General features: G+C 48.2%; 1 protein-coding gene across 1 annotated transcript in view; it reads left to right on the plus strand.

Annotated features, from left to right (window-relative positions):
- The window catches only part of HELQ (helicase, POLQ like), a 606,359-nt gene extending 589,221 nt beyond the window's left edge, over window positions 1–17,138 (plus strand). Inside the window, exon 18 of the mRNA XM_086961870.1 lies at window positions 16,938–17,138. Within this exon, the coding sequence (XP_086817996.1) occupies window positions 16,938–17,054 (117 nt within the window). The 3' untranslated portion in view covers window positions 17,055–17,138. The remainder of the gene's footprint in view (window positions 1–16,937) is intronic.
- Window positions 17,139–17,802: the final 664 nt, after the last annotated feature.

The following is a 17,802-nucleotide window of genomic DNA, read 5'->3' on the forward strand; positions in this document are numbered from 1 at the left end:
TGCAGTTACTTTAGATAATTGCAGGTCCCTCTGGCAACATCTTTGGGCTTTCTGAATCTATTGAGTGTGCCAGTAGGACTTTGGCTGGAGGGACTTTCACTGGCACCAGCTGACCCCGTACAGCCTCAGCCTGGCCCTCTACCAGCACCAGAATGTGCCTCAACATCTTTGCTGAAGGCACCACTTTTTATGCTTAGCTCTGCTCCAGCTCAGCGGTGCAGGATCTGGACTCCGACCTGATTACAGATCTTGGCCCAATGCTCACTACAAAATAACTAAAGCATAGTCTGTGGCTTGAGAGGATTCTCCTTCAGTTCTTTTCCTTTGACACCAGTACTATCTGAGGTTGGAAGTAATTTTTGATTCTAACTCCGATATGGTCCAGAAGGTCAAATGGGTTCCAACAACAAAGACTGTGATGATGAAGGAGGCAATTTACTCCTTCATTATGCTGATACTCGTCGCCTCCTCAACCTTCATAGTGTGAGTGATTTGGACCCTTCACCTGAAACGGAACTGGATTTTTCATTAATCCACCCCTATTAAAGAGCGTGCATAGTTTGCAGTGGTTTTACACAGGGCCATGAATGTAATTGAGTTACAGTTGCCCAGAGTGCAGTCTACAGCAAACTTGCTGACTGAAATTTTGCAACCTTGGCCATCGATGGCTGACTGCCATTTAACAAAGCACTGACTGAGTCTTTTCTGGCAGCCTGGTCTAAACCTTTTCCTGCACCAACCACGATTTACCCGATTGCTGAGCACCACAGGCATGCTTGTGGGGACCCCTATTTCCTGACTCTGAAGAGTAGAGTCATAAAAGCTTAGATGAGCAAGGACAATCCTAAGTCCTTTCCTTCTCCTCCAGATAGGGAGTCCAAAAGGATTGCTGCCCTAGAAAACAGAGTTTTCTCTTCTGCAAAGTTTGGCCCTCTGATGAATTAATGTTGTAATAGCTACACACGTGCTCTTGTATATGGTGAGTAAGATCTTGCCCACTCTCGCTGAGTATTTTAGGTAGCCCTTTGTCCAAACCGTACATGACAGACTAGATGAATCAAGTACATTCTGAGACCTGGTGTATAGGCACCAGCTGCGTTACCAGACAACATGCTTGGATGTGTGCTACTGGGTTCTCTGAAGATGTCAAAGCCTAATTGATTGCCACATCTGATGGAGCCATGCTTTTTAGTATGAAGGTGGATTCCTGTCTGGAGCAGTTTAAGGATAGGTGGACTACTACTAGCTCCCTGAGGTTACTGTCCCTGCCTGCTAGTTACATTAGTAATCAAGAAATTCCGTAAATACCGTAGGGGCCATGCCTACTGATTGAATAAGCCCTCACAGTATGTCTAGCCCTTTCATGGCTCTAAAGTAGAGGTGATGACTGTAGCCATGACCACCAGCAGATGCCGTAGTTATTTTCCTCTTCACCAGTCTGTCGCCATCAAAACGCTTTAGTTTCTCCTCACATTGTCTTACTGCACTAATAATCCCCAGATTTTCATTTTGTCTACTGGCATGCAGTTACTGTTGACCAATGGGTCCTCAGGGTTGTTCAGTTTGGTCATGCTTGTCCCGGCTTGTCCACCTCTTCCCACGTTCCTCCAGTCTGTGGCCAGACACCAGCAGTTCATACCACCATCCTAGGCGGAGAAGTTCAGACATTGCTTGCCAAGGGTGTGATTAAAGTGGTTACAGGAAGCAAAGAGGGGGACAGGGTGTTACCCTTTATTCTTCTTGGGGTTCATGAAGGACTGGGGTGCTGAAGCCAATCTTGTGTTTCAGACCTCTGAACACTATGCTTAGAACAGATTCAAAACACTGACATTGGCACTGGTCTTGGAAATCTTGGATCCCAGAAAGTGGATTGCAGGATATATACTTTAGTTTGCCGATCCTACAGGTGTTTTCTCTGGTTTGCCGTGGGGTCAGAGACCATCCAGTTAACCTTCCTACCCTTTGGTGGTACTTCTGACCCTTGGGTGTTCACAAAAGTGATGTCTGTGTTCAGACATCTTGATGACTGAAGGCAAAAGGTGGGCTTGCCTCATTTGATCTCAGAATATTTGAAACTACAATTGTGTTGCTGTCCACCCTCGATTACCTACATCCACATGCCATAAAATCCCATCTTCAGCCTGTGGAGAGAATTCTCTTTGTTGGCCATCTGGCCATCTGGGCCTTTACTTTTGTGCTACAAGTCTGGGACATTCAGGCTGTGACCTCTGTTTCTGATGGATGCATCTGCCTGTGGATTCCTCACCTTTTGAATTAACCCATGCGCAGCACTCCACGTAAACTTTTTTTCCATAGCTCTCCCACGTCGACGAGGACGTCACAATGGAAAGGCTCTGCATGAGACTCCTCGTGAAGTCATCTGAGCCATAAGAAGATCTCGTTGGCGTGCTGACGTCCGTTCCCTTTTTTCTGCACTGTTGATGCATAATGTTTTTTTTCCAGGGCTCTCCATTTCTGGAGTTTCATTGTTGCAGATTCTTCATAAAATTGTAGCAGTGTCATGGCTACCCAGAAGGAGTCTGGCTTTAAGCCTTGCAGGGAATGTGGTGGTCATACGTCTTATCACTGACCCCAATAAGGATTGCTGCGGTGCCTCTCATCAGACCACGACGTCGAGGGGTGTTCGTCATGCATGGGCATGAACTCGAAGGCATTGAAAGAGAAGGAGGCCAAGCTGTGTATGGCCAGGGCAAAGAAACCGTATTGGGACCGGGAGAGGACGAGATCCAAGTCGCCAATTCTGCATACCTCGAAGTTTTTGAAGAAACACAAAAAGAAGCGGTGTCATGGATCCAGACGTCGGTCATCGAGGGATAAATCACAGAAGCCGGGTTCCCCGGTACTCCTATGTCAATCAATCAGTCATTTGTTAAGCGCACTATATACCCGCGAGGGTCTCAAGGTGCTGGGGGGGGCCTCTTCTGATCGAACAGCCAGGTCTTTAGTATCCTCCTAAAAGTCAGCAGGTCTAGGGTCTATCATAGGCTTAGTGGGAGGGTGTTCCATGTCTTGGGAGCGAGGTGGGAGAAGGATCTCCTGCCGGTGGTTGTTCTTCAGATGCGCGGGACGCTGACGAGTGAGAGGTCAGCGGAGGGAGCTGGCGGTTGGGGGTGTAGAAGGAGAGCCGTCTGTTGAGGTAGGCTGGGCCGGTCTTGTGGAGTGTCTGGTGTGCGTGGATGAGGAGCTTGAAGGATATCCTCTTGTTGACGGGGAGCCAGTGCAGGTTTCTCAGGTGGGGGTGATGTGGCCGTGTCGTGGTACATCGAGGATCAGTCGTGCCGAGGCGTTTCGGATGCGTTGTAGTCGATTGATGAGCTTGTTTGGGGCTCCCATGTAGAGGACGATTCCGTAGTTGAGTCTGCTGCTGACGAGGGCCTAGGTGACTGTCTTTCTTGTATCTGTCGGGATCCATCTGTAGATCTTGTGGAGCATGCGGAGGGTGTTGAAGCAGGTGGGGGAGACGGTGTTGACTTGCTTGGTCATTGAGAGCGTTGAGTCGAGGATGATTCCCAGGTTGCGTGCATGGTCGGTGGGGGTCGGGGCTGCCCCCAGTACCATTGGCCACCAGGAGTCATCCCAGGCTAACGGGTTAGAGCCGAGGATGAGGACCTCCATCTTGTCCGAGTTCAGCTTCAGACGGCTGCTCTTCATCCAGCCTTTATTCCTTCATGGAGGTTGGTTTTGGCGGTGATGGGGTCCTTGGTTTATGTTGAGGTCGTGCTGTCGGGCGACGTGTGCGAGCGGGGCCACGTAAATGTTGAACAGTGTCGGGCTGAGGGAGGATCCTTGGGGTACGCCGCAGATGATCTCAGAGGCTTCGGAACAGAACGGGGGGGCAGACGCTCTGGGTTTTGCCGGAGAGGAAGAAGGTGTTCCATTCCAGATCCTTGTCTCGGATCCTAGTGGCTTGGAGGCGTGCCCGTAGTGTGCGGTGGCAGACGGTGTTGAAGGCGGCGGAGAGGTCTAGGAGGATGAGTGCTGCAGTCCCCCCGTTGTCTAGCAGGGTCCTGATGTCGGTGGCGGCGATGAGGGCGGTCTCGGTGCTGTGGTTGCTGCGGAACCCTGACTGGCAAGGATCCAGGATTCTGTTCTCTTCGAGGTATCGGGTTAGCTGTCTGTTAACGATTTTCTCGATGACCTTGGGATCAGAGAGATGGGTCTGAAGTTCTTGAGGTCTCTTGGGTCTGCCTTGGGTTTTTTGAGTAGGGCGTTGATCTTGGCATGTTTCCAGCTCTCTGGAGAGGTCATGGTCTCAAGGGAGAGATTGATGACGTTGCGTAGGTGGGGTGCGATGGAGCTGCTTGCTTTGTTGAAGACGTGGTGCGGGAATGGGTCTGACGAAGAGCCAAAGTGGATTGTGCTCATGGTCTTGATGGTGCCATCGACGCTCCCGCTGGTCCAGGCTAGCAAGGGGACGTGGTCGATGGTGTGCGGATGGTCTGTTGTGTTGCTGTCTGGTGGGCCTGTCTGGGTGTTGAAGCTGTTGTGGATGTCTGCTATCTTGCGGTGAAAGAAGGTGGCGAGGGAGTTGAAGAGCTCCTTGCTGTCGTGTGGGTTGTTGTCGAGGCGGTCTTTGAAGGAGGTTTTCTTGGCAGCCCTTATGAGGTGGTGGTGGTTGCGGACGGCGTCCTTGTGTGCTGCATGGCTGTCCGGAGTTTGTTCACTGTACCATTTCTTCTCTAGTTTCCGGCAGGCTTGCTTGGAATCTAGGAGTTCTGGGGTGAACCAGCTGGCCCTCTAGCTGGTGTCTCTGTGGGGGGGTTTCAGTAGCGGGGCGAGGGTGTTGGCACAGTCCTCAATCCCGCATCTGAGGTTGTGGGCAGCGAGGGTTCAGTGGGTGGGCTGAGAGCGAGGTTTGCAAGTAGTTGGTCTTCCGTGATTTTGCTCCAGCGGCGGCAGGGTATCTGTTTGGTGCGGGGGGTGTGGTGGGTTTCTGGGAGGTGAAGTGGATGCAGCGGTGGTCGGTCAAGAGAAGTTCGGTGGTGTGGCTGACGGAGACGTGCGGGCTTGAGGAGAAGACTGGGTCGAGCGTGTGGCCGGCGGAGTGGGTGGGCGTTGTGACGAGTTGCCTCAGTCCGAGGTTGGCGAGGTTGTCGATCAGGGTTGTGGAGTTGTTGTCGTTGTTGTTCTCAAGGTGAAAGTTCAGGTCTCCGATGAGGATGTAGTCGGTGGAGGTCGGGGCGTGCGTGCTGATGAAGTTGGCGATTGAGTCGCTGAACTGGGGCGGGGTCCAGGGGGGTGGTAGACGAGGGTGCCTCTGAGGGTGGAGTTGGGGTCTGTGCGGATCTGGAAATGCATGTGTTCGGCGGTGCTGAGTGCGTCGTCGGTGCTAGTCGAGACCCCAATGCTGTTCTTGTGGACGATGGCGATTCCTCCTCCGACTCCATTGGTGCGGTCTCTGCGGGTGATCTTGTAGCCGTCTGGGATGGCTATGACTATGTCGGGTGCGGAGGAGTTGTTCAACCAGGTCTCTGTCAGGTAGGCGACGTCGGGGGAGGTTGTGTTGAGCAGGTCCCAGAGTTCGACGGCGTGTTTGCGTGCGGAGTGGGTGTTCAGTAGTATGCATCAGAGGTAGTTGAGGTCTTTCTTGGCGGATGGTTTGTCGGCTCTGTGGCTGGTGTAGCTGCAGTTCTGGCAGGCGAAAGTACTGTGTGTGCGTTTCGGGCGGCCTTGAAGCATTTGTGGGTCCATCTGGGGTTGAGAGCGTGCAGAGTGCTGGCGTCGTAGTGGTGGTGGCGGTCGTCGTGGCGGGTGCGGGGGCCAGGGGTTCTGGCGCTGGATGCGGTCCAGGTGTGGACGGGCGCTGACGGACTTGCCACGCACCAGCGGCGTGACCGTGCAGCGGCCGGCATGTTTTGGGAGGTGGGAGTGAGGAGCAGCTGGGAGGCGGGAGGCAGGGGCAGCGAATGGGCAGTCAGGGGGGCGGAGGTGAAGTGACAGTGTGTGCATTTCGGGGCGGCCTTGAAGCAGTTGTGGGTCCGTCCGGGGTTAGGAGCGTGCAGAGTGCTGGCGTCGTAGTGGCGGCGGTCGTCATGGCGGGTGTGGGGGCCAGGGGTTCTGGAGCAGGGCGCGGTCCAGGCGCAGGCGGGCTTGCAAAAAAACGGGGGGAAACGAGTGGCACAGATGCACAAAGGTCACAGGAAAGGGCAGAAAGGTCACAAAAAACCGAGGGGAAACTAGTGGCACAAAGGTCACAGGAAAGGGCAGAAAGGTCACAAAAAACGGGGGGAAACGAGTGGCACAGAAGGCAGAAAGGTCCCAAGAAAGGGCAGAAAGGTCACAAAAAACGGGGGGAAAACGAGTGGCACAGAAGGCAGAAAGGTCCCAAGAAAGGGCAGAAAGGTCACAAAAAATGGGGGGAAATGAGTGGCACAGAGGGCACAAAGGTCACAAGAAAGGGCAGAAAGGTCACAGAAATGCAGGGCCAGTTAAGCAACAGAAGGCAAAAACGGGCAGAGAGACACAGGGGCCGCGAGGGGAGCAGAAGGGAGAGAGAGAACATGCACAGGCCACGTACAGGCAGCGGGGGAGACAGACCACAGCAGTCACAGACACAACAATGAAAATGCAGTCCCTACAACGGGAGCAATAAAAGAAAATACAGGCAATACAATGGAGGATGAGCAAACCTACGGCCTACCACTGGCCACTAGGGATGAGGTGCAGGTGGTAGCCTGCGGGTGGTGGAGTGCCTCGAACTTCCTCAGCAGCGGCAGCTGGGGCAGGGAGGCACAGGTGGTGCTGTGCGGAGGGGGAGCGACCTACCTGGTGGGGTCAAGGGTCGTTCAGTAAGGTAGTAAGTAACTTGTTCTTCAGGCTTGTTTTTTAGTTCTGACACAGATGATTCTGAGGGTTCTCGTTGTCTTGTGCGTGCTGCTGGTGCCTCATGCTGATTGGCACATGTTGGCTCAGCAGTGGAGTCTTAGTTTCAGTAGACCCAGCACTGGGGGACTGCCTCATCTAGCAACGTAGGTACTTAGGTACACTCCAGATTGGATTCTGGGGTACCCTTGTCAGTCCCTAGTATATGGTACCCATATACCCAGGGCATAGGTACCCCATAGGCCTCCCATGGGCTGAAGCATATATTATGCCACCCATGAGAGGCCATGCAAAATGGAACTACAGGCCTGCCATTGCAGCCTGTGTAAGATGGTACATGCCCCTCTTGCTTTAGATATTGGTTTACTAAATCTAAAGGGTCACTGTACTTAAAACCTGTAAGTCACCCATATTGCAGGCCTTACAATCCTGAAGGCAGGGTGCTTGGCTCTAAGTGAGAGGGTGCCACTGCATGAGCAGGACACCCGTGCAGCCTACGGAGTCCATTCTCCCAGGTTGTCAGTGTATCAGCCATTTACGACATAGAGTGGTATTATGCGACCATGTGATGACAAACTCTAAAATGGCTGAAAGTAAGCCTATCGTGTTTGGTGTCAAACATTGTGGAATCATAAACCCCCACACAAGGTTTGATTCCAGCCCTCAGAAGCGAGCGTTGTTGGGTCCCTGGTGTTCCCGGTACCAGCTTTCTACCCCCGGGCAGTACAAAATGGTTGCTGCCGACCAAAGAGACATTTCTGCCCTCCTGTTGCTAAGACAAGCTCGAGCTGAGGAAGGTGGAACATTAGGCATCCTGTCACAGGGAGGTGCGACCACCTCCCAGACAGGACTTGGTGTATTAGGGCTGGGTGGGTGCTCTTGCCAGCGACAGAAAGTCTGCATGAGGGGCACATTTGGTGTCCCTGTACATAGTCCAGTTCAAACCAGTCCTGGGAGCCATTGGCTCCCGCTCTGGTGCGAAACTGGACAAAGAACGTGGGAATAACCTCCCACTGTCCTGACCCTTCCCTGGGAGGGTCCTCAGAATCTGTCCAACCCTCTCCCGTGGGCACAAAAGCACTTACCTGTCTGTAGGACCCTAGATTCGATGTGGACAAGATTTTGAACCAGAAACCACTGAACTTCAACCAGCTGGACACTCTGGACTTCGTTTGGGCCTGACTTTGTCTCCCTCTCAGTCTGAAGCATTGTCTTTGCCTGTGCACCACACATGCTCTGTGCAGGACCTGTGGAGCATGAAGAGCAATTGACTATATCTCACTTGGAGTGAAGGAGTCCCTCCCCTGCAACCGCAGGCACCATAACTCAACTGACCGGTCTGCTGCTCCTGAGCTCATACGGACTCCAAAGGCTCCAGCAACAGAGGAGGTGGGTTTCCAAGTCCTTCGAAGTCTGAGCTGCCCTCTTACCAAGTTTGAGGGCAGAATCCCTTGTGGGGGATGTGCACCGCATACTTTTGCAAGTGCCTATGCTTGTTGGCATTTCCAAAACAAGTGCACTGGGCTCAGAGTAGCCCCAACCTCTGGCACCATTTCCTACAAATAACTCCGGCCTCCTTGCACAGAGTGCTCCGTGGGCTGCTGCTTTGTGAAACTGCTCGTGGTCCCCTCGTGACTCCAGTGCCTCTGGCTTGTGGATCCTCTTGACTCAACACTGCTTTTCTTGGGCTCCCCTGGTTGCTCCAGGCTAGCCCTGACTCCCCTGTGTTTGGTGAGTCTACCGGACCTTGCTGGTCCGAACCGTAACCTTTCTTGACCTTCTTCATGGGTTGCCGCTGCCAAGACTTGTTGGTGCCCCAGCGGACACTGACCCCTCAGCACTCGACATCCTTCATGGGGCAGCTCATATCCTGCTCCTGGTCATCCTCAACGTCTCCTGGTCCCCTTTGCTGCAGAGTCAAGAAACCCTCAACGCACCTGAAGCGACCAACATTGGCGGGCATTTGTCTACCGAGCCCCTGTTCATTCCTGAGTGACCCAGACTCTGTCCCCTCTGCCTTCAGGTACTCTTCATCAAGAATCCACCTTTGGATTCCATCGGACACGTTTCTTCTCCTCCACAGTGGCTCTTCTTCGAAGTCCTCCATAGAGATCGACTGCGGTTTCCGACGCCTCTTCAGACCTATGCACCCGGCTTCCCTGGTACTACGGTATCTACGGGTGGGGTGGCTCTCCAACCTCCTAACTTCCACAGGTTTTCTTCGAAGTCTATTGGGAAGGGTCCTTAAACTTTAAAACTGCAACTACGACTCTCCCATAGAATTGTACAGCGCACACGGTCGTGTTCCCACACTGCACCCGTCCTTCATGGGGTCACTACGTACTCACCTTGGGTGGTTCTTTGGGGTCCCAGTGATTCTATGTACTCTAGACACTGTCTTGACTCTAGTCGTGGTTCTTATACCACTATTTTAGTATATGGTTTGGTCTCCCCCTGGAGGCCACTGTGTATTAGTGCTACTTACAATTGTTTCTGTGCTACAGCATTGAATGCTTTGTGAGTATCTTTGTGTAGAAGATACTGTGTCGTACTTAGTGTGTTATATTAATAAATACATATATTTATAACTACTGTGTGGTTCTCCTTTCATTTAACCAATACTATAAGTTGTATTCTGGTAAAACAAGCTGCTTAACATTCCTTCAAGACTAAGCCTGAAGGCTGCTCTCCACAACTACCACTTGGATAATTTTCTATGGTTATCTTTGACCTCTTAAATCACTATAAGGGTTGTTTAGACTGGTGCAAGGTGCCCACTTTAATTAGTGGACAGCATATACCAGGCCAACTTCTCACAATCCACCTCCCACTGTTCACCTCTGAGCCAATGGAGATCACATGCAGTGTCCCCCAGAGCTCATCCCTCAGCCCCACGCTCTTCAACGCATATATGACCCTGCTGGCAAACCTAGTCAGACTCAATGGTCTCAATATAATTTCCTATGCAGATGACACCCAACTCATTCTCTCACTCATCGACGACCCCACCACCACCAGAATCAAGTTCTACAGATGCATGACAAATGTCACTGACTGAATGAAGAACAACTGCCTGCAGTTGAACACAGACAAGACGGAAAGACTGATCTCTGGTAACAGCAGCAACACATGGAACAACTCCTAGTGGCCATCAGACCTAGGACGCACTCCCACTCCCTCCAACCATGCCCTAAACCTCAGAATCCTCATTGACACATGAAGTCACATATCTGCGCCGTCTGCTCTGCCTGCTTCCTCACTCTGTGCATGCTATGTAAGATCTTCAAGTGGCTACCCCTTCATACGAGATACACCGTGACACAAGCCCTCATCACCAGCTGACTGGAGCACGGCAATGCCCCTACGTAGAAATCACTGCAAACCTTCTACAGAGACTTCAGACCATACAGAACGCTGCAGCCTGACTCATCCTCTGCCTTCCCCGATGAAACCACATCACACCCCCACCTCAGGAAACTCCACTGGTTCCCCATACAAAATAGATGCTAATTCAAGCTGCTGACCAATGCAAACAAGGCTCTACACAACCAAGGACCCACCGACATTAACCTCCACCTGAACTTCCACCAAACATCGAGAAGACTATGTTCCACCTTCCTTTCACTTGCCCATACTCCCCTTATCTACCCTAGCCGAAGTGGAGGACGCTCCTTCTCCCAAATCGCAACAAAGACCTGGAACAACCTCTCCATGCACCTCCGGCCATCACTTCACTTCCGGAATTCCGAATGGCCCTCAAGAACTGGCTGTTCGAAAAAGCTTGCAAGCTCCTGGATACCCTATCGATTGATTAGCTGCGCTTTATAAATCCTGATTGATTGATTGATCCAAAGGTGCTACTCCCTCCCGTTTGTGAGACCCCCTCCACCCATCCCACCCTCTCACGACCCACTCATTCTTCTACAGAAGAGGAGAGACTCCATCGCCTGGATCGAAAAAGCATTCTCCTACATTGATCGGGCCAAAGATTTCCAGGTGGACAATCGCATTTTTGTTGGATTTGCAGGGGCAAAGAAAGGAGAGGCAATTCAAAAGAGAATCTTCTTCTGTATTAAGATGTGCTATACAGTGGCCAAGAAACAGCCCCCTTATGGTTTAAAAGCTCACTCTACCGGAGCTAATGCTGCAACCAATGCATTAGCTAGAGGAGTCCCAGTCTTGGACATCTGTCAGGCAGCTACATGGCTATCGCCGCACACGTGTGCCAAATGCTACCTCCTCAGCAGTTAGGTCAGGTAGTTTGGCACATTGCCCACTTGGTACTGCAGGACTTCTTTGTGAGAAACAATCCGCAGACCCACCTCCAGGGATAGATTTGCTTTGACATCTATTCTAAAGTAAGATTCTGCGGCTGAAAGTCTCTTTCAGATGAAAAATGTACTTCCCTTCGGTAACGCTCTATCTGGAAGAGACTCTATCTATCCCCAGATTCCTTACCGACTCCCTCCATCCTCCCCGTTCTGCGGACTGTCTTCTCTAATTTAAGAGATCCTTTTGAACCTCACTTTTGGCACATTGTCGCTTTTCCTCAGCTTTTCTCTGCTTCTGGTGCAGAAAAAAAAAATAAGAAATTAGGCCAGCGCACTGGGGTTGCGCCTATATAGGCACAGCAGATGTCACTTCCGGCATGGACAATGTCACCGACACTATGCGGAGCCAAACATCGCCACCTACCGGCATGCAAGGGTATTGCTAAAAAAAAATGTCCGGATCCACTCTGACACCTGGGAATATTCTACGGTAAGGGACCTGTGGCTAGATAGTCTCTACCAGATAAAGTGTTACTGAAGGTAACTTGTTCCTTTTCACCTTCAAAAAGTGATCAGCCTTGGAAGCTGAGAAGACGTAGACTCGGGAAAGGCCCTAGATTACAGCCCCATGGAAAGCAAACATTTAGATGAACTGCAAACTACAGTGATCTCACTAATATAATGCATTATCATAAATAGTACACCAGACACACTCCAGAAACTCCGGGCAACGTGGTAAAAGGGTATATGCTCAGTGAAATATATTGATTGGGAGGCTGCACAAATGCACCCCAGAGAGGGGCCACTAAGTCCAGACCGAGGCTTGTGCAACTTAAGATCCTTCCCAGATTATACTATAATAGAAGTAGCTATTTAAGACAGGCCAGGCCCTGAGCCCCACATGTCTTGGATGCAAGGTAGCTGAAGACACTTTTCTACACACACTCAGAGAGTGTACTCCAGTAGAGGCTTACAAGGCCACAATTGTGAAACAATTGGAAAATGCTTGATGCTTCTATCCCAGTGATACCACAGTACATCCTACTAGATATCCTCTGCGAGGTGGACCTCACCAGGGACGACCTACTGTTCTGCAGGCTTGGTTTCAAAGTGGCAAAAAGGGACATAGCCAGATGTGGGGTTCACCACAGTGCCTGACCAAAAGGCAGAGGACCTCGGCTATGGACATGTGCATGGCAGTAGATAGAGTGGTTTACACCAGCAGGGGCTGCCCGAGGAAATTTGAGACGGTCTGGGGGGATTGGAGGCAGCAATATGACTTGAATTGTGAAGGGCAAGAGACACAGGATGCCTAACTGGAGACACTGCATGTTATGAGGGTAGGAGGAGGTGGGCGAGAGTAGTGGTGTTGAGGTGGGAATCTTCCTGCGGAATGAGGGGAGGCCAGGGAGCAAAACGATGGGACAGGGTAGGTTACAGCAGATGTGGGACAATTTGATCTTTGATGTAAGATGTAACTGCTACAGACTGGCACGAGCATGTCCATAATCACTTGTTTTATGTTTAAAAAAGGAAATAAAAAGTTTTTTTTTTAATCCTTGGAAGCTAAATGTAGAGCCTACGAAATCTTCGGAGCTGAATGTAGATCCTAAGAAATCTTTGGTGCTTTGTTACAGGGCCTAAAAAATGTGGACAAATTGAAATAAATAGACTGAAAAGGGACACTCGAGTCAATATGTAATCAGTCACGTTGGTTTCCCAGTATCAAACACTGAATCCTGCTTTGGTTTGTTGGTGGAGGACAGATGTTTAGTGGAGTACCATACTGGTCATTATTTGCAATGCAGGTCATAAGCAGGAAAAACGATCTGTGGGGGCTCCTTCATTCAAGGTGCTACTTTTATAGCAGAATTAATTTTGATCAGGTGTGCACTTTCAACTTTCCTGCGTTTAAACAGCTGCATCTGTATTCCATCAATGAGGAAGTTAATAAAAGTGTGAACACTTATTGCAATCAGTAGAGGTGCCTGGATCATAATTGTAAATTAGAATTAATATTACCAAGTCTACCTTTATCATCCGTTTGCATTTCTACACCATGAACAAAAGAGCCTGAAGAAGGTTATCATAAGACCCTTCTTTGGAAAGTGAAGAGAGACTTTGTGTGCAGAGGAAAAGTGATAGGCTCTATCTAAGTGAAGTGACACATTACAAAAAGTATTGCATACCTGGCTGTTTTTTGTGAGGAAATTAGTATGTCCTCTGATTAGTGGCATGCTTCATCATCTGGTCTCATCGGGTTCCCTAAATGCCAGGATGGGCTCAATCGTGTTTCAGGGAGCTCTTTGGATATTACTTGAGCCTGGTTTTTCAGAGAATAATAAAAATACCTTAAACAACTACTGAGGCATTCCTTTAACTACGGTTGTTTAAGTACGATCAAAAGATTCTTTGGGGGGATTGACAATCTAATAGCCCTGCACCCTAATAACTGGTCGACATGTTTCAGCACCAAGGTCGAAGCCCTCTTGGATCCAAGACTTTCATCAGGACTTAAACACTGCCCTGGAGTTGTTCTCTAAAACAAAACATTTTTTAGGCAAGACATGCACATATGTAACACTGTCATGCATGCATCAATAAGAATTTTACTTGCCTAAATTGCTGTCTTGCAATCTTGATTCCTACATCGAGAGAAAGTATCAATCATAGTATTGGTTGCCAGAGTGATGTTACAAACATATAGTCCATCAATAAGTAACACTCATTTGTGGCCCTCTGGTTGCATCACAGTCAGTGCTGAAGCCACACAAGTCGGTTCAAGGCAATGCATGCATTCATGCAGTGGAATTTCAATATAGATAAAATGGTGAAAAGGTCAAGTGCCCGTGAGTAAATGTGGTAGATGAATACACAGCCAACATGGGTAGGGAAAATCATGTCCCATCGAGCTGTGGTACATATTTACCCACAATAAGGACTTACTCAACTACGGAAACCCATATTACCAACCCCATGAGAGAAGGGGTGGGCATGCATATGTAGTCATACACTGGGGTAATCAAGACATCAAGCGAGAGAAACGCCTAATTCGCCATTTATTTTTAGAAAAACAAAGACATCAAGTGAAACTACTCAGAGCAGTGCAAGCTATGTTAGGTTTCCATATAATGAAAGGTTATAGCTTTAAAGCGTCGCTTAGTTCATCTCGGGTTGAATTCTACAGCAGACCTACTGTGAGTCCCGCTCTCCTTCCGGTTCATCACCAAACTGGTGGTGAGATCCCCAGTTTATGTAGTCCTTGCCGGTCAGGTGGTTGAGCTCTGTCTGCATTTGCGGCAACGTGGTGACAACATAGCCATGTGCGCTGCTAAAGTCTCATGGGTAATAGAGTGCCCGGCTCTTGCATCTCCAAACACGGACGAAGTGGGAGTTCTCTGTCACCACCCCCTCTATGTATGATAGAAGAACCACAAGTCATGTCTGACAGCTTGTTTACTCGTTAATATTTCTTCTGTTAATTACAGCCAGATACTGCATCATATTATGGAACAGAGAAGTGCTTTTTGTCCCTCCCAACCCACACTCCATAACAGCAATATCATAGGCCTTGACATTCACTTAACCCTGCAACAATGGTCATAAACACACTTGTCATTTGTCACATCAACTGATATTATTAGGTGCACTAGGTTCATTGATACAACAATCCATACATTTGATGATTACTTTATCCATAAGCATGACCTATGGGTGCAAATCACATTATGCCAAATTGTCTACAGTATGCTTTATTCACAACAAAAACTATTCCTGGCTGGGACAAGGAGCTCCACACTCGGAGATGCAAGGGACGGGAACTACATTACCCATGATCCCTTACCAGCGCACACAGCTATAATGTTGCCACGCATGAGCATAGGCCTTGAACACCCAACTGCTGAGGAATGCATAAACCAGAACCTCTCCACCAGTTGGGTGAGGAGTCAGAAGGAGAGCGAGACTTATAGTATGTCTGCTGTTGGGATGCTACTCTTGACAAACTAAGTGGCTGACTCGGGCTATGTCGTTCTGTTATACTGAAACCTAACATAGCCTGCACTGCTCTAAGTACTTTCACTTTGTCTGTGTATTTCCCCCAAAACAAATGAGGAACTCTGCGTTTCTCCCACAGGATATCTTGATTACTGATTACCCCAGTGTGTGACTACAGGGGCATGCCCCCCCACCCCTCCATCCCTTGTGGGAATATATGATTCCCTAGTTGGGTAAGCCCTTATTATAGGTAAATATGCACAACAGCTTGATGGGACACAGGTTTCACTACCCATTTTGGCTGTGTATCGATTTACCACAATATTTACTTCTGGCGCACTTTGTCTTTTGACCATATTATCCATAATGAAATTCCACTGTATAAATGCATGCAATGCCTTGACCCTTGTTGTGTGGCTGTAGCACTGAGTGTGATGCAACCAGGGGGGCACAAATGAGTGTTACTTGTTGATGGACTGTCTGTTTGGAACATCACTCGTGCTACCATTATTATGATGGATATTTTCTCTCGATGTACAGCAACTTGATGCATGCATGAGTGTGTTGTATGCGTATGTGTATATGTATTGTCTAAATAAAAGCTTTGTTTTAGAGAACAATTACAGAGCAGAGTTTACGTCCTGTGAAAGCCTGAACCCAGTTATTAGGGAAAAAGGACCAATATTTCCTTACCCACAAACAACCGTGAGTAAAGGGATACTTTGGTTGTTTAAGTTATTTTTATTATTCTCCAAATACCCCAGCTTAAGTAAGATCCAAAGTGCTCTCTGTAATATGCTTGTGCCTATCCTGGTGTTTAGGGCCATTTTGGGAACAGAAGGTAAAACATGCCACTAATAGAGTGGGCAATGTGTAACAAAGAAAACTATTTGTTTTCTTTGGCAGCAGGTTAATAACCTGAGGACATACTAATTTCCTCACAAAAAAAACTGTCAGATATGGGTCATTTTTGTAAAATGGTATTTCTGCATCACCTAAGACTGGGGGATTTTGACATTAGCTGCCAGTTTTCCATTGAAAATCTGAGTAAATTACCTTTTTCCATCACACGTTTCTTCGTTATCTGATTAATAAAATTATTATCTCTAAAAACAGCTGCATGAAGTATTGACACTGTTTGCCCATACTGTGTGTTAGAACTTTGAAAACTAAGAATATATTGAACCTCATTCAACTCGGGCTTTTGAACCTGCCACTTGCTTTTCTTGTAATCTTTAGGTTCCAGTGCCTTTTAGGGGCTTTTCTTGCCTTATCTTCTATATTGGTTGGCTGTGATTATATGTGCAGGAAAGCCTCATCACAATGGCTGCACACACAAACACACACACACATTCCAACTCCCACCTTCACCAAACCCCCCTTCGAGCAGCTTTTTAGCAGGTGAACCCATGATGTTAACCTGAATCACTTGGGCCTTGGTTACTAGGACATTATCCAGTGATGTAACTCTGCTATCACTTGGGACCTAGAAAGCTAAACGTAAAAGGTTTTTGGCTTCAAATAATCATACAGCCATCCATCCAACATTCAGGTGAGACCGCTGATGTCAGAGGCCCAGAGTTGAGAGCACTACAGGCTTCTTGTTCTCAAATCAAAATGAGTGTGAAACTGGCGGACAGTAGCCTGAAATATATATTTATTAAGCATAGTTAAGAGACCAGAGCTGATGGACATTCAAAACACTCAAGCTGGTGCCTAAAGGAATATTACAAAAGGCAGTTGTGCTTAACTACAGACAAGTATGTTAGTTATTATGTAAAACATTTGATGTTTGTATTCCAATCTTTTTCTTCTTTTTTCCATTAGATGTTGCTCAGTGAAAAAGCAGAAGCACTTCAAGAAGAAGTTGAAGAACTACTAAAACTGCCTACTGATCTCCCTGGTCTTAATATTCCTTCTGAGGAAAATAAAGTTGCTAAATAAATTCCTTGCCTCTAAAGCAGACCTGATTTTCTTTTTTAGTTACTGAAGTAATTTATGAGCATAATAAATCATGGAAACAGCTTGTAACATGCTTCTTGTGTTTTGTCTATGTATTTGACATATAATAATGTAACACGGACTTCCAACTATGGGGCCACAGAATCTCAAGGGAAATTTCATCAGGGCAGGTTAATAGAATGCATAAAAACTGATGTCAACATTTCTAAAACAGAATAATTATTGCCAAACAAAGACTTTAATCATTTAAAAAGATCTACTGAAGGAATTATATATTTGAACTTCAAGTTAATATTTATTAAGATTTTTTTATTTCACATATTAAGATGTTAACCGAATGTGTTGCCCTAACATTTACTGGTAACTACCCATGTTAAAGTTAAGTACTGCCATTGGCTGCTTCTTAGCATTTAGCATATGCATGTAATCATTTACATGTGAATGAATGTAGAACCTATTCTCTAAATGATCATAATTAAACATAGCTATACAGTGACCCCTGACCCTGCTTGCAGGCCAGGTCGCTCCCCCACTGCCGCACAGCTCCACCAGTGCGCCAGTGTCTCTTGCACTGCCGCTGCACCCTTGACCGCGAGTTCGGTCCTGCTGTCTGCTGTGCCCCGGTATTTGCTGATATTGTGCTCTTCTTCTTGCTTGCTGTACTGTACTGTGTTCTACTTCGTTTATATTGTGCCCCGCTTCTGTATTTACTCCGTTTCTGTATTTTGCG

The sequence above is a fragment of the Lissotriton vulgaris genome, chromosome 3_1 (genome assembly GCF_964263255.1).
Source record: "Lissotriton vulgaris chromosome 3_1, aLisVul1.2, whole genome shotgun sequence".
Classification (NCBI taxonomy): Eukaryota; Metazoa; Chordata; class Amphibia; order Caudata; family Salamandridae; genus Lissotriton; species Lissotriton vulgaris.